This window comes from Parasteatoda tepidariorum, chromosome 7 (assembly GCF_982258835.1).
Source record: "Parasteatoda tepidariorum strain Cologne lab strain chromosome 7, Ptep-v5.0, whole genome shotgun sequence".
Classification (NCBI taxonomy): domain Eukaryota; kingdom Metazoa; phylum Arthropoda; class Arachnida; order Araneae; family Theridiidae; genus Parasteatoda; species Parasteatoda tepidariorum.
This window is the reverse complement of record NC_141761.1, coordinates 18709619-18735316: the sequence shown is the minus strand read 5'-3', so window position 1 is coordinate 18735316 and position 25698 is coordinate 18709619. Positions and strand designations below refer to the sequence as shown.

At 27.4% G+C, this 25698-nt stretch overlaps 1 protein-coding gene across 1 annotated transcript; it reads left to right on the top strand.

The window, feature by feature from the left end:
• The first annotated feature begins 192 nt into the window (after positions 1-192).
• LOC107440600 (hypoxanthine-guanine phosphoribosyltransferase) lies at positions 193-21770 on the top strand. Its single transcript, XM_087167440.1, has 8 exons — positions 193-379; positions 514-620; positions 1299-1485; positions 4806-4871; positions 9318-9418; positions 10551-10597; positions 15896-15972; positions 20036-21770. Exons 1-8 carry the CDS (start codon positions 356-358, stop codon positions 20102-20104), a joined length of 678 nt encoding a protein of 225 aa, XP_087023566.1. The 5' UTR covers positions 193-355; the 3' UTR covers positions 20105-21770.
• Positions 21771-25698: the final 3928 nt, after the last annotated feature.

The window sequence follows — 25698 nt, the reverse complement described above, 5'->3', positions numbered from 1 at the left end:
CCCCCTATAGTTTGTTGCGATCGCGAATTGTTATGCAACTGTTCGCGCCTGCGCGCGTTGCATAGACGGGCGATCGCATATGCGAATTTCATCCAGCGAGAATGCTCCATTGAATGAGAAATTAACGTATCCCTTCATTATCGCATGTTCGCTTTACGTATGTGACCACCAGGTTTTGTTACGTAACAGCTTGAAATTTAGAATTGTGAAATTGGCAATATAGCATTGAGTGGCAGAAATAAAATTTGTTTACAATTTACGGCAGGCCGGGTAAAACGGTTTCATTCTTCGATTCTGCTAGTTAGGAGTAAAAAGATATAAATTGTTCTGTAAGAAAAAATATTAAACTTTCAAAATGCTCCCGTGTAAATATATAATTGTAAGTCTTTCTTTTTAATAACAATTGTTTTCTTAACTGGTACTTCTCTTTTAGTTTAAGTGTAGATACTTATTTTTATATAACAAATTAAATTTAGTTATAATATTATGTTTTGTCTTTTCAATTTGTTCTAGATTACAGACGAAGATGATGGATACCCTTTAGACTCTTTTTGTGTTCCTCGTCATTATATTTCAGATTTAGATCGTGTGCTTGTTCCTTGTGGTTTAATTTTAGATAGGTAAAATATGTTTTTTTTTTTTTTAATTTCTGAAATGGAAGTAAAACGATTCAATTTAATTTGGAAGAACAAAAATTATTACTCTGATATAGTTGATAATTAAAGAAATGAAAAATGTCTTGTTTTTAGTATATATTTCTTAGTCTGAATGATTAGGACAAATTAAAATGTCAAAAATAGAGCAAACGTTTACCATAATTGCTATCTAATAGCTTATTGAAAGATTTTGAAACATTTGATTTTCAGGTTTAAGAACTGAAATTATAGAACATTTTAGCTTCAATAGAAAAAGATTTATCTGTTTGATATTAATATTCATCAGGATTCTGTTTCCATTGCATGGTCTGTTAGTTTTTTTTTTGTTGCTAGTTTTCTGGAATTTATTGAGATTTAAAGTTCTAAGTAATGTTAAATGAGAAAGAGCCTTAACTAATGTCATTCTCTATCTATGAAAATGAATTATTGAGCAAATGATTGATTATGATTTTGGGAAGTTTACTATTGCCGACTTAGAAAATTTGGAATGGGTAGGTCTATTGAAAATTAAATAGGTACTTTGTAGAAATCCTGTATTAAGCTCTAACTAAAATGTCTCCATGAAACTGAAAATATGTTTTTATTCCTTATTTATTTTCATAATTTGTTTTATAAGTAAATTTTCATTCAATGATGTTTTAGAATTGAAAGACTTGCCCGAGACATAGCTCGAGATTTTGATGACCAACCTTTTACTGCACTTTGTGTGCTTAAAGGAGGATATAAATTTTTTGCTGATTTATTGGACAAAATAAAGCAATATGTAAGGAATGTCAATGACCGAACTGGGCCCATTTCTGTAGATTTCATTCGAATAAAAAGCTATGAAGTAAGTAATTGCAGCTTAATGACTTCTTTGTAACTTTTTGCTCAATTTATACAGTTGAAAATAAACTGCACAATGCAGATAGATTAAATATGTAGTTGAATGTATCAATCATAATTCTGTAAGGACTTACTAGTTAATTGTAATGTTCTCTTAAACTTTAATATCTTTACTCTGCTCATACTAATTAAAAAATATTTAAACTAACTTCAAAAATATTTCAATTTATCAGTTTACGAAGTTTCAAATCTTTTAGTTATAGGTCCCCAGATCAATAGATATTTTTTTTTTTTAAATTTCTGTTTGAGGCATTATATGTCCAGTTTAAGAGAGGCATGATTGTAGTAGGGGAATTTTCTGTTTTACATTGTGTTAGTAGTAAAAATGTATTATTCCAGAGATTTTAAAATGAGGACTTAATTTATTACTGAGTATTTTTAAAGTGAAGTAATTATGGCCATATCAACAAAACAAAATAATAAATAGCATCTCCCTTTATAGGGATTAAGATATCCATTTTTATATAATTATATCAGTCTTAATGCCAAAGAATTTTAAATTACCGTTGCCTGAATAGTTGTTAACGGACATCGATACGGGAAACAACGGAGCAAGTTATCGATAGATATTATAGTAAAATATGAAGCCATCTGTGCGTTATTAATATCAAATCTTAAATAATCTGGCTGCAGCTTAATCACCAAAAACCAGGGTTGGCAAGTTTTTGACACATGACAGTTTTTACCGGTTTATACCATGGTTTTTACCGTCATGTCAAAAACTGTCAAAAAACCATAGTTTTGGTAAAACAGTATTTTTATTTGAGTTAACTGTTTATAATTTAAAATTAATTCATTTTTGGGCAATAAAATTAGAAAAAAAGTTGTTAAAAGATATTTAAGAACAGATTTTTGCATTTTCCCAACATGATTATATCAAAACATACTATTTGAAGTAAAATATTAGGATACTAAACAAAATTTTCAACATTTAAAAGCATCATTTTGCTTGGCATATTACATTACTGAAGAATGTCAAGTCATTCTTGACTTAGAGCTTGTTAGTAGTTGCAAGTTTTGAAAGTTTTGTTTAGCTTATTTCTAATATTTAAGAAATGCCAAATTTTAAATTCTTTTTAGTTCTTGAATTTATTAATAGTTCCAAGCTTTTTTGTTTGTTTGTTTATTTCTAACAATTAAGAAGTGTAAAATTTTGAATCCTTTGCAAATCAAGCTATAATGATAAAGTAAGTGTCACTATTTTCAGTAAGTATATTACAATATTTCTATATGAATGTATACCCTTCTATAAGTATATATAGAATATATAGCTGCAAAATCAATAGCAATCATTTACAACATTCATTTACAAAGGCAATTATGTGAAAATAATATTTGTTTGCTACATACTATAAATTAAAGAAAACAGTAGGTTTTTGACAGTTTTTACCGGTAAAAACACGGTTTTTACCACTGTCATGTCAAAAACCAGTTTTTGACCAAAAACCCAACCCTGCCAAAAACGACCATGACAATTGAATATAACCAAAAAAAGTTTGTGGTTAGAGAAATTAAGCAGCTTATAATTAAATATAGATTTTGATATTTGATTTAGTCGTGACGATGAATGGTCGGACTATTGAGCTCTTAACCGGTCGATGAATGTAGTGATAAAAACTAATAACTAGTGATAAAAACTAATAAATCAAAAAAAGTGATAAAAACTAATAACTGATTAATTTAATTAGGGTGATCCAGAGTAATTCACAATCACTCTGTTTCTAGGGTAAATAATGATCACCTAAGTTTTATTTAAAAAAAAAATTGTATGTTTTAAATTTGAGACATGGACAAGAATGCTTGTACACTTCACTAAAGTATAACTACATTTACTTAATAATAGTTTTTTGTTTAATCTAACAAAATAAGCATCTTTTAAACTGCTTTCTGTATTTTCCATTTCAAAGATAGGTTTCAAAATGTGAACATTTCTGCAAAGATCCCCCTTCTCTTAATAATAAATATTTTGAGTTACTTTCTTTTTCTTTGATATAAAAGTAGTGAAAGCTTTTTTTTAATTGTTTCACATCTACTGTAAACATTATAATTGATTATAGGAAACTATATCAAATGTTGCCCCCTACAGATGGGGTAATTATTGATCACTGGGATAATTCCTGATCATTGTCATTTCTTCTTATAAATAGTATGTAAAATAGTTAATAAATAGCTAATTGTCTTTTCTTAAATAACAGTTCATATTTATTAAGTGGAACAACTATAAAATATATTTTAGCTATCATCGCAAAATTTGTTTTTAACTGTATACAAGACTATTCTGATTTGTCCATTTCTGGTTTGTCTTACCTTGCTTCTATCTTAATTTTATGTGTGTACATTGTTAGAATAATTCTTAAGTTTGTAAATTAGCCTAGTATAATTGTTAGAATAATTTTTAAGTTTATAAATTAGCCTAGTATAAATATGGTGAGAAATTATAAGCCTAAAAAGGATACTAAGCTTCTAGAAAGCAAAATTAGTGAATTTCTTTAAATGATTGAAAATGAAAATTTCAGTGTGAGAGCTGCTGCCAGAGGTGTTGACATATATTACTTAACTTTACAAGTATATAACTTTACACTTTTCCTTAATGAAGTTAAAAAATCCAGCAAAAGTAACCCATAAGAGAACTCTTATATTTCAGCAGAACATGAGAATGAGTTGTCTTATTGCCTAAAATGTATGGCACGATGCAAAGAGTTTTGGAAAATTTGAAGTGTTAATCTTTCTTTTTGCTTTTAAATAAATCATTTTATTAGCTGCTTAAACATATCTTTTTGTTTTATTTGTTTGATCTTGATGTCTTATTTGTTAATTACCATCATATAATTATTTTTAAGCAGCCCCTTTACAATAAAAACTGGTGATCGAAATTACCCCAGAAATGATCAAGACCAGGGGTAATTCCTGATCACTAAAAATTTAAAATCTTTTAAATTCTAATTAGATTTTCAAGCAAAAGAAGGTGGCATAGGACTCATCTTATATAGTCTCAAACTTCCTGTTTTCTCAAACTTCCTTCCTACTTTTCTGTTAATATATATTTAATCTGAATTGTTATTTAATCAGTAAACTGTATGAAATTAAATATATTTTATAAGCTAGGAAAAACTGATAACAGTAAAAGTGATGATATATGTGACTAAATATTTGTAATAAAATACATTTTTAATGAAATTACTTTTCTGTTAATATATAATTAATCTGTATTGTTATTTAATCAGTAAACTTTAAAAAAACATGAATATGTTCTATATTTTTCAGAATGAATCTACTTCTGGAAAACTAAAAATAATGGGAATTGATAACCTTGCCACACTCAAAGGAAGGGTATGAATTATATTTTTGTAACTTTCAAATAAATACTTCTCTGTATAATAGATATTATTGTTCAAATATGGTACCTTGAGCTATTTGAAATTTTTTTTATCAGGAAAAATTTCATTAATTTTTGTCTATAACAACAGGGAGGAATTATAAATAGTTTATATGTCAATAAACTTAAGATAGCATGCTGCATTAAACTTAAAATATTAAAAATATCATTTCAGTTAACTTAGGAAAGGACCAAAATGTGCAATGACAAGTAATAATTGCTACTCTTATTTAAAGTTTATTTCTGTTTTTTATGTATTTTTTAATAATTAAATGGAATACTTAAATAATACCTTACCTCATTTTAAAGCTTTAATTTTAGAAAGCATAGACTTTTTCATCTAAACTTAATATTTTTGCTTTATGCCTCCCACTTTCCTACCAATAGTGCAAGAATCACACTTTTGTTTGGCCTCATCACAGTGATTATTGTGTTGTTAGCAGTTTTATTTGCAGATTTTTTCTTTGTGGGCTGTGTTTTAATTTATTATAATGTATTTTGAGAAATTAAACAGGTAATAATGCCATCGTAATTAAATCTTATCTTTAAATGTTGGTTCGAATTTGATTCTAAATTTACAATAAAAATGTACTTATAAGTAAATTGCTCTAAATTTCGTAATGTTGTTTACAAAAGAGGGCAATATAGCTCATTTTAGGTGTTGTATAGTTAAATTCAATATTCTGTTCAATTTAAAAAAAAAAAAAAAAACAATAAAGCCATGGATAAAATAAGGAACAATGGGTTGAATGCACAATTGGGTTTTTGACATGGCATGTCGAAAGTTGAGGCAAATTTCTTTTTTGTCTTTGGGCATATTTTATTAGATATTAAATCATGTACAATGTTTGCCTTATATACTATAATTATTATTTATATTTTATATCACACATAAAAGAATATAGCTCAAATCATTGAAACTATTATTTGGTTTTTCTAAAAACTTGATACTCTTAATACTTAAAGATCTTTATTATCAATCTAAATATTGATTTTAATTCTTTTATGTCTCAATTTAGGTAGATTTTTTAGATTAAGTAAAATTAAAGTGGTTGCCAATAATTGCCTTAACTTATATATATATATTGATTCTCAATATTTGTTATTGCTTATATTAGCGATGTAACGAATAGTGATTCGATATTCAGCCAAAAAAAAAAACGCAGAATATGGAAATTAGTTCATTATTGAAAAATAATCAAAACTTAGCTGTATTATTGGTAAAAGGGGGGAAAAAATTAACGGAAATGTTTAAAATAATTAGAATTATTTAAGGTTAAAAAAGTGACTAACAGCTATTTAAAAAAACTGAATTTGTTAAGTTAAAAAAAAATCCTCTTAGTTCTTAAAACAAAACTTTAATGCTAAAAATATTTTCTAGAAAAAAATATTTCGAAATGGAGTGCTATCATAAAACTGTTTAAGATTATATATAAAAGCAAAATAGAAAAAATAAAAATCTTTTTTTGAAAGAAAATTGTAAAGCTAAAGATTGTAGTTTCCAATTACCAAATTTTCAAGGAGAAGTTAAGATTAAACTCTAATAGAAACCCTCTTAATTGCCACATCATGGTAAAAACGTCTAAAAACATGTTTTTTGAAGAAGAAAAAACTGGATCGAAACAAAAATCATTTTTAATTTTAAATAAAAGATTTGACGCTAAAAATCACATCGCTGTATTTTTAGAAAAAAGTGACCATAAAAAAATAATGTTCATTAGAAATGATCTTTAATAAAAATGCTGATAAAAAGAAAATTTTATTAAAAAAAATCAAAGTAGAAGCAGAAAAAAATTTGTTCTTAGTTCTGAAATAAAACTTTGACTTTAAGAATCAGTTTTTTTATGCCACTAGTTATCTGTCTTACTGTAGTACAAAGAAGTGACAGTAAGAGAATGAAGTGCCCAATAGAAATGCTGTGTAAACATGCTTCGCTTTAGTTAAAACAGAAAAGCAAAAATGAAGGGAAAAAGTTCTCAAATTTTTATAATGAAAAGTGTTGAAAAAACAATGAAATTGAATGAATGAGCCTGAATATAATTCAAAAAAAGAAAGAAAAAAGCAACTTTACATTACAGCTTTCAGTATAAAGTAAACTAGTTTCAATTTGTCAAATTTCGCTTTTCCATGTATCTCTCAGAACATAAATTAGCAAGTTTTAGAACTTAACAAATATGTGTAAAAACTATTTCTAATAATGTGTAGTAAAAATATGTTTTTTTAATTATTCTTATTTGGATCTATGAAATCCCCCCCCCCCCCCAAGAAAAAGGAGAGTCAAAAAATATTTTTCCAAATAATGCTTTGCCAAACATTTGGCCCACCAAATATTCGGTGAAAGAGCTGAATAGTTGCCAGATATTCGTTATATCCTTAACTAATGCCGGGGAGCTGAATATGTCTTATAGCGTGAACAAGGTTTTGGGGGAAATTCAAGCAGCTCTGGTAAAATGTTTGGTCTAAAAAAGTACCTACAAAATTTTTTTTGAAAATATGGCATTTTGCAAAATTTTTCCTTGTTAAATAAAAAAATATGTCAATTTGTGTATTTATAAATGTGAATTGCATAAGTTTGTAAGCAGGACCTTAAATTTAATTAAGCAAATTATTACTATTTCAATGTATTTTTATTATTTTATAACATGTATGCCTGTTTATTCGAGAATTGTGTAAAATTAGATGAATTTTTTTCTTATATAAACTTTATTTTCAAAAAATATTTTAAGGTTACCGTACTTAAAAAAAATGCTAAAATTTCTAGGAAAATTTCAATCTAAACAATATCACCATTTAAAAAATTATCATTCTCATAAATTTTAATTCAACAATCTAAAGAAAAGAATATTGTTTTAATTACCTCTTTTTTTCAGTGATGTCCTGCGTAACTTCTTACAAATTAATATTTCTTACAAAATATGTACATGAGTGTTTCCAATAAATCATGACTATAATATATTCCCAGCTTAGTGATCGTATTATAACTTACAAAAAATATAAATGTTTGTTTAAATGAGTTAATAATTTTTTTAATTAATCGAAACAAGGGGTTTAAGTTAATTACTATCGATATTTAGTAGAGTTATTAGAATAAATTTCCTAATTAAATGTTATTTTATGATACTATAATAGTTTTAGTACATTTACATTCTACTCTGTACTGCTCAGCATCAATCGAAAGAATAGTTTCAAATTTCAGTCTTATTTATACAAAATTGAAAAATGAACTTGAAATACAGAGCGCTACCACACTATTTTTTTGTAATTGCATGCTTAAGGGAAAATTCATATTATAAAATGAGAGGATTGTACAGCATTTTTATTTTATAGCTTGATTATTATTATTATTGTATTTTTATTTTCAATTAAACAAATAATGGATTGGATAAATCGCAATTCAACGCATTTTTATTTAAAGTTATTTAATATTTTCTGAACCAAAATTCACGTTTTTTACATTTAGACTTTTAATTGTCAAAACAAAAAGAGTTTAATTTCAAAATAATTCAAGAAAATGATTTATCGCTTGTAATTTTGCATGTAAGTTTATTTATAAATTATTCCTATTTATTGTAGCTAATAATTATCCTTACACTAAAAACTATGTTAAATAGCGTTTTTTGAAATTTTTTTTTTTTTTTTTAATTGCAAAAGCACTTGATTTTACATCATTGGCCCACATGCATCGAAGATGCATGAGATTGGAGCATATAAAACAAAAACTGAACCATTGAACAATATAATAACCAAACAAGAACAATATAATAACAAGAACAATAAATACTAGCAAAACGTGAACCACTTAAACATGAACGAGAATCAGTCGCTGGATACCAATTGCATCAACTCCCTAGCTCGCCAATATCGACTGAATAAATCTTCTTCATTTAATGAACAACTGAGCAAATGATCTTTGTCGATCTCAAAGTTCTTACTGCACAAAGAGCACATAGGACTGCCAAATATACTAATTCTGTATAGATGTTTAACAAGGCAGTCATGTCCAGTCTCTAGACGGAACGCCGCCACTGCAGTGGATCTAGGGGAGTTTGGAATTTTATTTATTGAGTATCTCCATTTCTTATTCTTGATTTCTTCTACTAAATTAGCATCATAGCTTTTCTTCACAATATTTTTTATAATTTTTTTAATTAATGAAAATGTTTTTTTTTTTTTTTTTCTTTTGTGAAATGACTGTTAAAACTGTTAAAAAGTAAAAACATGGTGGTTATAATAAAAATTTATGTTCATGAAATTTTTACTCTGGCATTTCAGTGTAGATGTACCTGTTTTTTCCCTTTTCATTCTTAACATTTAAAGATAAATATGTTGCTTTAATTTTGCACTGTTATATTATAATATTTATGTAAATATTTAACAAGTTATGCTTACCTTAATTTCAGAACTTACTGATTGTGGAAGATATTATTGACACTGGTACAACTATGAAAAATCTATTAACTTTGTTAGATCAGTTTGAACCAAGGACAGTCAAAGTTGTTAGGTAAGAAAATTTTGCAAGACTTTAGTTAGTCATCTACATTGAAACGATTCCTTATTCGTAAAGTTCTAAACTAATTTACTAGGCTTTAAATGACTAATATTCTGCAATATACCTTCTAACAACCAAAATCTTTTATATACCACAAATTATATTATTTAGTTAACTATGGAAGTGAAAATATATAAAATGTCCTGCTCAATAACGCTTTTCATTTTTCTTTCTAAATAATGAGTTTTATTTCATTTATTTATCTTGATTGTTATTTTAATTTGTCCTTTATTACCTGATAATTTGAAACTTTGTTAGCGTTATTGTTCACTGTAAACAAAATTAACAGTGAACTAGGAAAATCTTTTGATAAAATTCTAAATTAAATATAAGTATTGTTTACAGTGCTTTAAAGCTCAGTATAAAATTGGTAACCTTTATCAGTTTACAATTTATGTGTCCACTTTAACCAATAAAAGTTGATCATCAAATTGTTGCATAATTAGTTTATTATTTTCTAGCACTAAATATGCCGATTGAATTTATTCATATACTTGTGTAATCAATAATGTTAAAATTTTTTAACTTTTACATCATGTCTTTACATAAATGTTTTTTTTAAAAGTAACTGAAATTATTTATTGCAATAATTACTGAAATTAATAAATTTAATTACTGAAAATAATTATAAATAATAATTATTACTACTGCAGGGGTCTGTCCAGGCAGAATTTACTACCATTTGGCAGTACCTTTACAAATTCAAATTTAGGAAAAACGGCAGTTTCACAAATTCAATTTTAGGAAAAACGGTAGTTTCACAGAATACTTTGTCTTGAAATTTTATTTTTATATCCCTTAAGAAACAATAAATCCATATTTTTGTGTTGGTTTTTTAATATAATTTTTAATTTTTCACAAATTATGTCTACATTTTCACAAAGTAAGTACCTCTCAGAAAAACCTAGACAGACCCTTGCACTGAAAATAATGATTACAATCAATTTATTATTGATATTGTAAATACCTTTGATTGTATTATCTGTTATTTATTATATCCTTTTTATTGTTGATAATATAATGCTATTTATATATTTTATATATATTTTGTTAGCGTCTAATAGATATGTTTTTTATTTTTCAGTCTCTTTGTTAAACGAACCCCCAAAAGTAAGGGATATAAACCCGACTGTAAGTTTCTATCGATTTTTATTTTCTGTAAATATCTATGTTTCTTTTTTATTTACTTCCTTTGTATCTTTTTATGCAGACAAAAACTTAAGTACATATTTCTTATAATCTAGTTTTTCTATCCACATTTTTAGTTAATTATCTTAATACTAAGATTGACAAGAGAAAACTCAGTACAACACTTATAAACAAAAATGTATGCTTGATTTACATAGTAAAAGGAAAATAAAACACATTTAAATACAGACTTCTTTATGGTTTTTTTTTCCTTTCTTTTTTTCAGTTATTGCTGTCCAAATTTAAGCACACACCTGAGTATTCACAATTGGACACGATATTCTATCATTTTTTGCAATAAATTTTTTGGCAGTTACTTTTTTTTATGCCATGAAGAAGGTGCAAAAAAGGGGGAATATGTAATTGTTCTTTCTATATATATATATATATATATATATATATATATATATATATATATATATATATATATATATATATATATATATATATATATATATATATATATTCCCTTATATGTTGATGAGAAAAAAATTAACAATAAGTCTACGTATTGAAAAAAAATATTCAGATTTCTTCTAGCAATCACTTGTGTGATATATGTAAATTACATACTTGTAACTAATATCGCAGGAAAATGTTTGCTAATTTCCTGCTGATTACGCACATTGTGACCGCTTCAACCCATGACTAGCCAGCGTTCAATTACTGGATTAGGTATGAACAGAAGCTCAAAAGTAAACACAGCCTTGCTATGTGTCTGACGAGTAACGTCAGTTGATCATTGATTTTGAACTTGCTGATCGACAAAACGTTCCACACTAAGGATTAGTTTTTATTATTGGTACTCATATTTCTTTCCTTGTCATGTGAGTCGCAAATTGAACTTTCAATTCATTTTGCGTTTGAATTGGAAAAATCTTTTTTTTTTTTTTTAAACTTTTTCTTCTTTAAATCTAAATGTACGTTTCACAGGGTGCGTAGCGTTTGTAAAAAGTACTTAAAGGTGCTTTTTGGGAGATTTCGTTTTTAAAAGCTTTTTTTCAGCTGGCGTTTTTAAAAAGTGCTTTTTTTTTCACGAACAATTTTTTTCTTCCTTCAGTGATATCTGGCGGATCCTCTGCATTTCACGAAAAATGGGATGTTTGCTACGTAATCATTCACGCGGACTTCATGTCATACCCAAGTTATGACTTGCGCATGCGCGCACACTCGAAACTGAAACCTGAGTGCTCCAATTCGGATAGAGTCAGATCCTTATTAAATGTTTTTCTTTTTAATTTATAATTTTATTCTTGTTTATTTTATTTTACTTCTAACACTTTTTTGATGTAGGGGGTAAGGGTACATTTGTTCTGAGTTCAGAGTCAAGTTGAATTCTCTCGGTGATGTGGGAAAGTACTGATTGTTTTGATTTACGTCCGTTTCTTTTTGAGTTTTTTTTAATGCTAAAACTGTTCATAAAAAGGTTTTGTTTTTCAATAATATCATTGATTCAATATGAATTTTTTGAGTGCTTGAAAATTTTTGTAAAGTGCTTGAAAAGTTTTTAAAAAGTGCTTGTTTTTGATTCAAAGATTTGGTTACGCACCCTGTTTCAAAATAAATCTTGCAAGTTGTAAAAAAATTTGCCTCATTCATTGCTTTCTTTAGTCACAAGCATCTTGAATATCTGTGCTTTGATTGGTTGTCAATTGAATTAAGCAAAAAGATTACATTATATGCATTTTAAATTCAAACATTTATTTAGAAATTGAAAAAGCAATTGAAATTGTATTATATTAAGTCATTGGCCAAGTTTTACATTTTAAGAGTTATTGGTATTTTTTAATGGCATTGAGAAATTGCTAATATAAATAATATATTTTTTTACTGTTACAAATATTTTTGCTAGGTTGTTTTTATGTTTTCTTTTATCTCTTTTAATAATAACTATCTTCATTAGCTCTCTCATCTTTGCTTTTATGTTTGTATTCTCATGGTTTACAAATCTCGCATCCAAACAATAGGTTTTTTAATTCAGTAAACCATCAGTCATCTATTATCAAGAAGAGGATTAATAATATAATATGTTGTCCTTAAAAATAAGTCAAATTTGTCTAAGAGTGTTATTGAATGCTAGTCTAAACCCTTTTTAAGTTGAACGGAACATTTCTGAACACAGTAAGTGCATTTCAGCACAAAGTGAAGAATTTTTTTCTCTTACTTAATTATACAGGCTCTGCTACAGGTGGAAACTGTATTAGGGATTCATTTAAATTTTTTTCAGTATTGTTTAAATTTCAATTTAAATTTAAACAACATAAAGTTTTTTGTATGGGGATATTACAGGGTTGGCAAGTTTTTGACACATGACGGTTTTTACCAGTTATTACCATGGTTTTTACCGTCATGTCAAAAACCCCTCTGTCAAAAACTGTCAAAAACCCATAGTTTGGATAAAACTGTATTTTTATTTGAGTTTAACTGCTTATAATTTAAAATTCATTTTTTTTGGCAATAAAATTTAAAACAAAGTTGCTAAAAGATATTTAAGAACAGATTCCTGCATTTTCCCAATATGATTATATCAAAACATACTATTTGAAGTAAAATATTAGGATACTAATCAAAATTTTCAACATTTCCAAGCATTTTGTTGGGCATATTACATTACTGAAGAATGTCAAGATTGATTACTTTCATTCATAAAATCTTGCTTTGAGAAACACATGTACACATAAAAAGAAAGCCTCATAAAATAAACTTTTCTTATCATTTTTGTTTTCAATATTTTACACAGAAATGAAACATGAAAAAGCCTGGGAAATCCTTTTAGAGTTTCCTGGCATTGCACTAACCTTTTGTTATCATTATCCTCAATGATTTTGAATCGTCATTATTCTCGAATTTTGGACTCATCCATACTAAATTCAGAAATCGACTGGGCAATGAAAAATTCGCAAAATTAGTCACTTGCTATCGTATGCTTAGGCACAGTGACCCCGACTACTGAACATATAATTTTGTTTGAAATTAAGTGTTTAATGTGCTTTTTCAACTGAATAAAAGCTTTTAACTTGACAAAATAGCAGTATTTCTTGACATAGAGTTTGTTAGTAGTTAGAAGTTTTGAAAGTTTTGTTTAGCTTATTTCTAATATTTAAGAAATGCCAAATTTAAATTCTTCATTTTAGTTCCTGAATTTATTAATAGATCCAAGCTTTTTTGTTTGTTTGTTTATTTCTAACAATTAAGAAGTGCAAAATTTTGAATCCTTTGTAAATCAAGCTTATAATGATAAAAGTAAGTATCACTATTTTCAATAAGTATACTACAATATTTCTGTATGAATGTATATCCTTCTATAAGAATACGTGTATATAGTTGCAAAATCAATAGCAATCATTTACAACATTAATTTATAAAGGCAATTATGTGAAAATAATATATTGTCCGCTATATGCCATAAATAAAAGGAAACAGTAGGTTTTTGACAGTTTTTACCGGTAAAAACACGGTTTTTACCACTGTCCTGTCAAAAACCAGTTTTTGACGGCAAAAACCCAACCCTGGGATATTATCTTAGCAAATTTTGCTACGTGTTTGTTTTAAGCTGAATTTTTACAGTAATAATCTCAGGTCTGACATTGTTGAGGTCACTTATAAAGTTGGTTTTAAAAAGATGGTAATGCAGATTCACCCCATAAATTCTGTTACTGGATCAAATAAATAAATCTAAATAATTATTTGACAAAAAGTGCTAAAATAAATATTGTCCCTGAGCTTTTTATTCTGAACATAGCTGAAAATGTGTAAGATAATGGACACAGCTCAAAATGCACATTTAAGGTAATGAACATAGCTATTTAAGAAAATAGACATAGCATTTGAATCTGTTTTTCAAACTTTTCTAATAAAAATTAAAGTTTTTTTAATAAAGTAATTGACTCTAATAAATTTGTAATATGATGTGGTCCATTTGCCTAAATTGCTTAATTCATTTTTTAAAAATTGTTATTTTTGTAAAAATATATTAAAAACCATAAGTTTTTTAACACGATTGTCTTTGGTCTTATAAATTTATAATAATGATATTTAAATTGCCATTGCATTAGATATTTTAAAACCACTTTATTGTTTAGCTGTCTGAATACAAAGAGATGCCTGAAAAGTTACATCTGTAATATACTCTGTCTTCCTTACCTCAAAATGTGGTACTTTGTCCCATAATTACTATGCTTTGTGTTTTAAAAAAAAGGAACTTTGAAATATCTCATTTATAAGATATAAGTTGTAATTTATTCTAAGATTAATCTAATTTCTTGGATATATGAAATATTTTCTAAATGGAAAATTTTAGTCATGTTAAAAAATTTAAACAGGAGCTCATCCCCTTCAATAAGTTGACCACCGAAGCAATGCACTGCTTACTGTCAACTTACATAAATTTCTCTGTACCATACTGAGATTGAATTAAAAGAACTATTGTGTACAACTGAACTTTGTATTCTAAGTTAGTATCAACTCTCATATTTAATTAACCTTCATCTTAACTTAAAATTTTTATTTTGTTTTATAATTGTACATAAAGAATTTGCGGCCATGTATTATTGAGCCATGCTTCTAAATTATTCATCAGAATTTTTTTTAATGAATGGAGAGAATAGAATTAAGTGTTGTGTGATGGCTTAGTAAATATAATAATTATGTGTCGGTTATGCTTTTATCTATTAGAATTTTCATAAATTTGAAACTTATCAATCTAAAAACAATGCTGAGGAACAGTTAGTTCGAAGAAATGTCACCTTTAAAAAGGTGGTTATCAATTAATTATCGCTTAGATGGGTTGCTCTGAATATTTATTTTCAAAGATTCTTTCATTTGTAATTTTTCATTGAATCCAATATGTACTATTTATGTAATGAAAATTTTAAGTTGATAAATTATTCCATTACTTTGCTTATAACTTATTGGTAGTGACTTCTTTAGCGAAGATACCTAAACTTCATCTCAACAAATTTCATTTGTATTAAAAGTAATCGTATTTGCCTAAAGAAGCTTATCAGTTTATGATTGATAAAAAAATCCCACATACTTCATCAAATTTTAAAATTCTTTCAAAACAGAAATAATAAAATTGAATAAATATTATCTTCGTTAATAAAAACCAAACCTTTGTCAATGTTAGTTTGAAAATAAAGATGAAGGGGGGAACTGACTAAATGACAACTTTTTCTGAGAATTTCAAAAATTGTATAAACTTTAAAATAAAAGCTCTGTTTTTTTTTTTTTCCTTTATAGATATTGGTTTTGAAGTTCCTAATAAATTTATTGTTGGCTATGCACTTGACTACAATGAGTTCTTCAGAGATTTAAATGTAAGTCTTTTCTTTTTTGCACTTTTTTTAATTAAATTGATTGGTTTCATTGTAAACATTCCCTATCAGCAAAAAAAAAAAAAAAAAAAAAAAAAAAAAAAAAAAATGCAAGCATATTCTGTTTTTGTATTATTAAATATTTTAAGTTTTTAATTCTATTTTAGTTTCTATACTAATTTTAGTATCTTTTAAATGTTTTGTGTTAACATTTGTATTATTTTGCTAAATATTTTATTTCTGCTTAAACTCTGCTTAAACACCATAAATTATCATTGGTCACACGGGCCAGCGATGGATGTAACAGAGCAATATATGAAAAAAGGCATATTTCATCATAATTTGAGCGTTACTTTTTCTGCATTGTTATTTTCTATATAAATTCACTCTTTTAAGTCACACAATTGAGATTATTTTAAACAATCATTTTTCAAATTTTTTCCATTTGAGGACCTTTAAACTATAAACATATTTGCAGTAAGATTCATTTTTATAATTTTGTCTCAAAGTATTTTTTTAAATATTTGCACTCTCTTACTCTTAGAGAGTGTGGCGGAGTCAGAGGTGCTATGATCATAATTAAAAAGTAGAACGTTAAACTATACTTTATTATAAAAGTATGCTCCAGAAAGCTTGCATCACAAGCTTTATATTGTAATCAGTTTACTTTTTCAACAGAGCTAGTATTTGTAATATAAGAGCAGGAGGCCAATGAAACTTACATTTCATTTTAGGCAACATTATATTGGGTTAACATATACAAAATTAATGAACTTTGGAATTATAAAAATTCTTTTAAAGTTTTGTAAAATTTTGCTACCATTAATTTTTTCTTCCATTCTATGTGTTTCCATGTTCAATTTAAGATCATGTTTCTAGATGTCTTAGTCATGAGAGAGATTTGTTTTTTTTTTGGTTTTTGAATATATTTGGGAACCTTTGGTACAAATGTTAATACATTTCTTCTACTTTTGCTTTTCTTTTAAAATTTAATGTGATTTATCAATTTTTTCTCAATTCAAAGAATTTTTATAAGATTTGAAGACAAATTGAAATTCAATTTTGAAAATTTCAGGAATTATTTGAATTATATGTGACCTTATATATACTAGGGGTGCACAACATGCGACCCGCGGCAGCAACCCCAACAAAGTAAAAAAGAAAGGGAAAATTTTTTTTTTCTTTTTTTTGAAAAAAAAAATACTTGGAAATTTGAAATTGTACATTTAAGTTTTTGATGTACCCAATCTCAATCAATTCAGTTTTTTGATGGTTAACGCTAAGGGTTTATGCATAGTTTTGAAAATCCCTATAATTTTAATACAACATTATTATGATACACGAATTTCGAATTTTAGTTATCACTTTTGATGCTCTTCGTGTGTGTTGATTTCGTTGTAAATCCAATGACTTTTCAGTAATTGCTACCCATTTTTATGTAGTTTCTAAAATCACGATTTTTTTAATATGTTGAAAGTTATGAAGTGCTTTATTTGCGCAAACTTCATCGCAAATCTAAATTACTTTTGATCTTTTTTTAGGCAGTTATTACTATGCATTTCCGCTTGGTTTTTAAAATTTCGATTTTTTGCACGATATTATTATGAATTGCGAGAATAAATTACCTAAATATATTTATAAAATAAAGATGTGTAAATTTATATTAAGCGTGGTCCCTTTTGCAGAAAAATAATTCAATACACGTGCATATTTCTTTAGTCCCATGAACAGGTGTAAGTTTAACAATACATACCCAACCAATTCTTATTCGTGTTTTACGAGTTTTAAAAATTATTCGTTTTGATTCTTCTCGCAATTTAAAAGTCACACATCGTTATTCTTATTCACATGCTCTAAAAATCGTACCTCACATTTCGTATTTAACATTCACGGGATTTAAAACCACGTGTCACGATTCATATTTTGGCGTTTAAAAAATCATACGACGCGATTCATATTCACATTATTTAAAAACCACATATCAGGATTCATTTTCACCCGATTTAAAAATAACGCATCAGTATTCATAATCACGTGATTTAAAAATCAGGAAAGGGATAGCACCATCAGAGACTAATTCCTAAACTGATTATTTGCCCTAAGTTTTAATATTGCTCACAGCAACAGCTTCTGTCGAAAGATTGTTTTCCAAAATGAATTTGGCATGTTCAAAATTAAGAAGCAGTCTAAACAAGATCAATGGCTCGAAAAAGCTACAACATGATCAAATAAATCAAATTATCACAATATTCGAAAATTTTGCAAGTTGCAGGATAGCCATAAGACATTTTTTTAACCATTTTCTACCTATGTGAACCATTTTATGTTATTTTTGATTGTATGCTTGGAAATGATTTGTATATCATTAAATTTTAACTGTAAAAAAAAAAAAAATTATCACGATAAATATCATAAAGTAAGGTAAATTTTAAATAATTGTTTATATATGTGTATTAATTGTAATTAGTAAGTATCATGTTAAAGAAGTATTGGCCATAAAGAGTTGTAAACAAGTATCTTAATAGTTTTTTATTATAATTTATTTAAATAAATGTTTTAAAGTTGAAGTATATTCCTTACTAAATATCGAATCGTATTTTGAGCTGAAAGGGTTTTGTTTTAATTTTAATCATTTTTAACCCTATAAACTTTCTTTAAATCAAAGTAGTATTTAACTTGCATTTATTTTAATAACTAGAATATTTATTTTTTGTTTAAATATAATTCTATGAACAAATTTCTATATATTAAAATTTATGTTTAAATGGACTTTTGTATTATGTAATGTGATAAAAAAGTCTTGAATTTTTCCATAGTTTTTAATTATTTCAATTTATCTGAATTTTCTTTTGTTAAATTGATACTGATTCTGTTGTATTTTTTTAAGTAATCAATTTTGCAGTTTCTAAGTTTAGACATTTGAAAGTACTTCATTTTATGAAAAGATATTACAAGGTTAACTGATAAAAAGAATTTAGTGCCTGAAACAATAATGTTTATTTAACAATTACTACCTACAATTACTGTCAACATGTCTGTCTAGATACTTTGGCATGTTTCACTTTGTTGATCAATCTGCTGTGAGTGTGACCTTTCTCTCAAAAAGGTTGTACATCCCTAATCTATACTATAAATAAATCTTGAGAAAAAATTAATATTACTAAGGCTATTAAATATTTAAACTTGAGAGTTTAAACAAATTATACTTTCATTTGTAATGATTTTATTTATTTAAATCTTTTTCATTTTTTGACAAATTATTTTAAATTACATAGAAAATAAAATTGATGGTTAAACAGGTTTAAATTTTGTATTCTTTATAAATGGCATGAAATAAAACTTTTAAAAAAATAGGATTTTTTTAGAATTTTAGTAGATTTTAGTGGATAATTTTAGGTATAGAACATGAGATAGAATATAGAAAAATATTTCTAAAGCAGTTTATAACTTCATGGATAACCTGGTTTTTAAACTTCTACTTAATTAAAAGATATAAATTTAATTTAGTTTAAAAAAAATGTTTGTTCTAAAAAATAGTATTTTATTTTATTAGGAAAATAATTTTGTTGGACATTAACAAAAATAATGCAAAAACTACAATTTTTACAAAATGATAATAATAAAACTTAGCAAAATAATCGTTTTTGCATTGAAATTTTTGTCTGATTATTTCACGAAAAACATAATTAACAGTTTTTTTCAATGTATTATGTAATTTATTTACTCATGACAGTGTTGTTTTCATTTTACATCCATACTACTTAGATTCTATATTACACTAAAACATTTTGGCTTTTCTAGCTGGATACCCATTTATCTAAATTGTTTGAAGTAATAAAAGAAATTTTAAATGCATAACTGAATTGTGTGTGTTTAATAGAGAATGTCTGTCTTATTTATGTTTTCATAAGCTTGAAATAATTTATTTAAAAATAAAAAAAAAATTGTTAAACATAAGTATTGGTTATTTTTAATTGCTTAAATTTTACTAAAGTAGTTATTTAAATTTTTTTGTTATTATTATTTCGTAAAACATTATTTATTTATATATATTCATTTGTTTCAGCATGTTTGCATTATAAGTGAAAGTGGTAAAGCTAAATATGCAAAGAAGAATGTTGATGCTTGTTCTTAAAGACTTCTAGTTTTCTAAGAAGGAGGAGAATCTCATCTATGTGATATTTTTTAGGAGGGACTTACAAAATTGATTGATGTGGTTATGATTGTTTTCCTAAGTAACAAAAAGTTTTTAATGAAAAAGCAGACGTATATTCAAGAAGAAATATATGTCATGTGACACATTTGTCTCATATTTGCATTTTTTCCTTCCATTAGCATTTATTTCTCTACATTTTATTGTTTTAAATCTTAAGAGGCATTGCTATTAACTTTTTACATAAATTATTTTTCTTATATTTTGCTTGTTGAAAATTATTTTTGTATAACATATTGCTTTTATCTGGTTAAAATATCTGTAGTTTATCAAGAGTTTAATGTTGAATGACAAGAATTTTATCGGAACAATGGAGTGTTTAACTGTTAATTATAGTTGTACTTAGAATTTTTTACAGAAATCTATTTTAGTATTCTTTGTTAGTGCATTAGTAATATTGAATATTTTTGTAAAGATTGTCTATTTTAAAATATTAATGTGTTTTTAAAATACATTTGTATCACACACATACATACAATATTATTATATCCAAATTTTATGAAAGTGGTAAATACATAAGAGATATAATTACATAAGGTTACATACACTAACTACATAAAAGTATAATTAAATGTTTGAAATAAATTTCTAAAAGTTAGCAAACTCAACCTTATAATATTTACTTCTTGGCATAAAACATTTCTTGTTTTTTATTTAAAAAAACTTGTAGTTTACTAGTTTTTCTTTTTTTCTTCTGAAATTTTTATAGAAATGTACAAAATTATTCTATGACAGAATATAAAATTTTTTTTAAACATTTAGTGTATTTATTTTTTGTTACAATTCTACTTTTTTTCTTCCTTAAAAATTTGGGGGCGCCAGGTGACTGGGTGGTAGCGCTTCGCTCTGTCATGCCACATTTCCTTGTTTCGATCCTAGGGCAGAGCAAGGTTGACTCATCCCTTCAGTGGATCAATAAAATGAATACCAAGTATGCTTGGGAACTAAACACTAGGGGTCCCGCATTGGGCTGACCACCCAACCGGAACGTCTGCTCTTGCACCCCAGAGACCAAAGGTCAAGAAAACTGAGATGGACACAGTAGGTCTTGGCTCTCTATCGACTGTCGTGCCACTGAGTTTAGTTTTAAAAAATTCTGAGAGAGAAATAGGAACACCTCATAATAAAGGGTTCTTTATTATTTTAAAAGTTAGCACATTTATTTTAGTGCTGCTGTTATCGTTTGATCAAATTTTGTTGCTATTTTACCAGTATCTGTGTAAACTATCATTTATTTTGTTGATATCACTTGTACTGAAAATACTCTAAATTAAGTTTGAAAATGTCTATTTCACTTTTCATAAACGTTCAATTCTTTTCTCAACTCAAAATGTTTCATATATAATTTATCTGTTCTTGTTGTTTTTTTCCCCATTCATTTATTTATTCTCTTTTATAAAACTACTATTTTATGTTAAGTTTAGACATGACATATGTATTAATTTAATATTTATATATAATTTAATAATTCCTCATTTTGTTATAGTTTCAATATTTATCCTTCTTATTGTAGTTTAATGCAGTATATAACTAATGTGTTGTCAAAAATATATCTTAATCTTTCTTATTGTTAAAATAAAATTTCAAGTTTATTGCTTTTTTTTGCCTTAACTGCAGTATGTCATTTTATCTTTGCAACAGTAAATGATCTGATTTCTTAAGATATAATATATTTATGTATAAGTATTTTTATTTATTTCAATTTCTTTACTATTATCGTGTAAGAAAAGTGAGTGTAATTCTTATTTGATAAATATAATAAATCTAAATTGAATTATATGCTCCATTTTTGTGTGTGCATATTTTAAGAAAGGGGAAAATATCGAAGTACATTCCTATACAACTTCTTAGAAGACGGGAGGGTGAAGACATGGAACTGGTCTTCTCCCCAGATGGCGTATTCGAGGATTGCGATCATGAATAAACGATATGAAGTAAAAAAAACTGTAACTGCCTGATAATTATTGAAAATTAAAGTTTTATTTTATATATATAACTTAAGTGACTACACCTTTAAAAGTGTTTATTATCATTAAAACCAAAGCTTGTACTTTTGTTTATTTGTTCTATTTTTTAATTCTTCACAATTCAGATGTATATTTGTTAAATTCTTACAATTTATCAAAATTGTTTCAAGAAAAAAAAGAGGGCAATTTATGTATAAATTGCATAATCAGCCTTTTCCTTCTTTTACTGCATTAGAATCTACAGTGGGCCATGACTTGCCAAACAATGTGATTCCAAATGTTTCTGTTTTTAGGTGTAATTTTCATTATGGTTAGATCTTTATAACATTATCTAACCGTGTCTTTTTGAGTCTTTAGGTCATAGGTTTCCAATTTAAAAATGTTCTCCCCTTATTTTCGTTCATTTTTTCTGTATGGCCCGCCCATGCAAAGCATTTCAATTTTATGAATCATATTATTTTTATCTTTTATTTGTTTATTTTATTTATGTATTTTATTTGCTAACGGTCAAGTTTACTATTGTTTCTAATCCTTTACTGTGAATTGTTTAATTGCATTTGTCAAAAAATTCTTGAAATTTTTTTTCCAAATGACAATAAGTTATTCATCAAAGTTCAAGTTTCACATACCACAAGCAGGCCAGCCTATAGTAATAATAAGCCTTATGATGTTAAATGAAATAGAACTATTTCATTACCCATAGAAGCAATGTTAGAATATTTTTACTATATTATTTGAATGTAAATGTTATTTATAGTTTAAAATCTTACAAAATGGATCTAAATTGCATGGTTTTTAATTAGAAATTTTTGTTCAGCTTACACGTATAGTACATTTAATTTTGAAATTCAGTAGCATAATGTGCTCCAAAAATTGATAAATCTTGGTTGTAATTTTATATGACTATTCCTTTGAAAAACTTTTTGCACAATTCTCAAGATTTTGTTTGGTACGAAACCTGATGCAGAACATAAGGTAAAATTGAAATCTGAGGGAGTTTTTAAGTTCAAGTGCCAGGAATTTTTGCATATCCGTTTCAAGTGCATTCGAAAAGTGCCGCTTTTATAGTGATTATAGTATATAGGTTTGTTTAAAAACTGGTAGTTATCCGTAATTATCATTATTAATTATTTTTACCTTCCTTGTTAAAAAAAAGTTCATTTTAGGGATCATCACAAATTAATATTTTTAAATTAAGGATAAAGCAAAACAAGAATTTCTTTTCTCCTCTTGTTAGTTTCTTCTGCCATTCGAGCAGATTTTTTTCTTTAATATGTTATTTTCCTTAGGGTTCGTGATAGATCTTGACAAAGCAGTTAAATTTTAAATTGTGTAAAAAAATTGTATCCATTTTTTTGACATATATTTTGAAAATATATTTTAAAACTCTATCAAATAAACAGGGTTCTGAAACATCTGGTAACGCAAAATAGTTGTGCGAAATAATTTTAAAAAATCATATCCTCAACGTGAAAAGTATATCTTATCAGTTTTATCCAGTAAATTTCTAGCCTCTTAATGATATAATGATCTCCAATAGATTTTCGACGTCAAGCATCATTGGCTTAGACATTAGTATTGAAAGTCTTGCGGCCTTGCGGAATTTTTTTTTTAATGTAAATTTGTAAATTTTTCTCCTTTTGTTTTTTACTTACAACTGTAAGCCTCATGCTATACTTTGTGGTGCATGAGGAGTTTTAAGTCGTTTAAATTAAAAAAAAAAAAAAAAGCATCATTGGCAGAGGCTAGGGAGAGAGTGAGTGACTACTATGATCAATCTACCTGGTCGATTCTCATTAAATGCGTGATTCACACACACTTCTGATCACCGTTGATTTGATTTGTTCATTTATGTCGCACTAGAGGTGCACAATGGGCTATTGGCGACGGTCTGGGAAACATCCCTGAGGATGATCCGAAGACATGCCATCACAATTTTGATCCTCCGCAGAGGGGATGGCACTCCCGCTTCGGTAGCCCGACGACCTGCACGCGAAGTCGAACAGTTTAACGAGGACCAAAACCGCATACCCTCGGTCCCTACGCAGACTGATCCAAGTAGTCACCCACCTGCACACTGATTGCAGCAAGTGATGCTTGACTTCGGTGATCTGTCCACTGTGGAACCTAATCACCGTTGAATGAGAATGAAAACCTAATTGGTGAGCTTTTTCCCGGAAAACAATTTTCATCCATCAGGTTCTCAATCGGCGGTGATGTCGAGATTTTGTAAACACATTTATACGTTTGTAGCAGAAGTATAGGATGATTATAACTGATCTCAGTCAAACTAAACTTTTGAAAATACTTAGGGAGGGAGTGAATGATCCAGTTAAAACATACGAGGTCAAAAAAGTTACCGACAGAACTGTTAGTGCACCATCTCTGGGTACGAGGGTTTTGCTTTAATTGTCAACAGGCGAGAACTATCCTTTAGCATTACATATGAGGCTTTTATTTGGATGATTTTCAAGTGGTGCATATACCTTTGGAGAAACACTGCAATCGGAGTTGTGAAAGGCTCTTAAAAGCCTGGTTTCTCAGGACAGGTCGGCGTTACAAAACGCAGGGTGCGTACAGACTCCTTGGAAATAAAAAAAAAGTCTCCAAGGAGTACTTGGAACTACTTAGATTTCCAAATTAGTCCTTAGAAACTCCTTAGATTATTGCGTTGCATAGATAAACTTACTGATGAATTTGCTGTCCAAGTTAGGAAACTAAATGATGCAGTGGTGCAAGTGCTGCGCCAATTGTGGAAACCTGCTCCTACATGTTCCAAATTGAAATAGTTTGCTTAAATTGCGCCAAAAAGGATATTTTCCCCCTGGGTATCACGAAGTCACAATTTTGCAGCAACCAAACTACTGCCATTGTGGGTTGCTCTGGATTCAGTGGGAAGGATTCTTGCACTCTCATGTGCAACTCTGCTTCATTTTGCAAGTTATTTTCAATTTCAGGCTTCTTTTTCCACTCTCTGAAATAGAACCGAAACTTCTCTTGAATTTTCGGGGACCAACTAAACATTGCCAAATTTTAATAGCAAAAGAAAATTTTATTTCTCTTGTTAATTTCATAGTTATTGAAGTGCTATCGACTTCGTCAATGGCAAGCTAATGGCCTTCTTGCGCTATTCTATTTATAGATTAGAACCCATGATCTTGGAATTAACTTGGGGACCATTCACTAAGAACATATTTTCATGTTGACCCTCAGAGCAGTCAAGAATCACAAAGCTTCATAACCTCAAAATTTCCATCTCCCCTCTATTCATTTAATTTAATGATGATAAAAATAATTGAGTTAAGGCTTGACAATAGGGCAAGTTTAAATTTGCATAGTATTAATGGTTTGAGACAAGTTATGTCACATATCAACAAAATAGGGGGTTTAAATAACTTTAAAGTTGACAAAGATATGATTAATTGGCTCGTGCAGCATTTAAAAATTATTCTGCTTGATTAGAGGTTGTAAAAACTGAAACTGAGGAAAGCAGATTGAAAGCTGCTGAAATTGATTTGCGAAAAAATTTTAAGGCTTCTCAGGATCTCT

What these genes read in the sequence shown, in the direction of transcription:
- LOC107440600 (XM_087167440.1), top strand. Translation starts at nt 356, where the DNA reads ATGCTCCCGTGTAAATATATAATT. An exon ending in TGTGGTTTAATTTTAGATAG is followed by an intron (nt 621 to 1,298) that starts GTAAAATATGTT and finishes ATGATGTTTTAG; the next exon opens with AATTGAAAGACTTGCCCGAG. An exon ending in TAAGGGATATAAACCCGACT is followed by an intron (nt 10,598 to 15,895) that starts GTAAGTTTCTAT and finishes TTTCCTTTATAG; the next exon opens with ATATTGGTTTTGAAGTTCCT.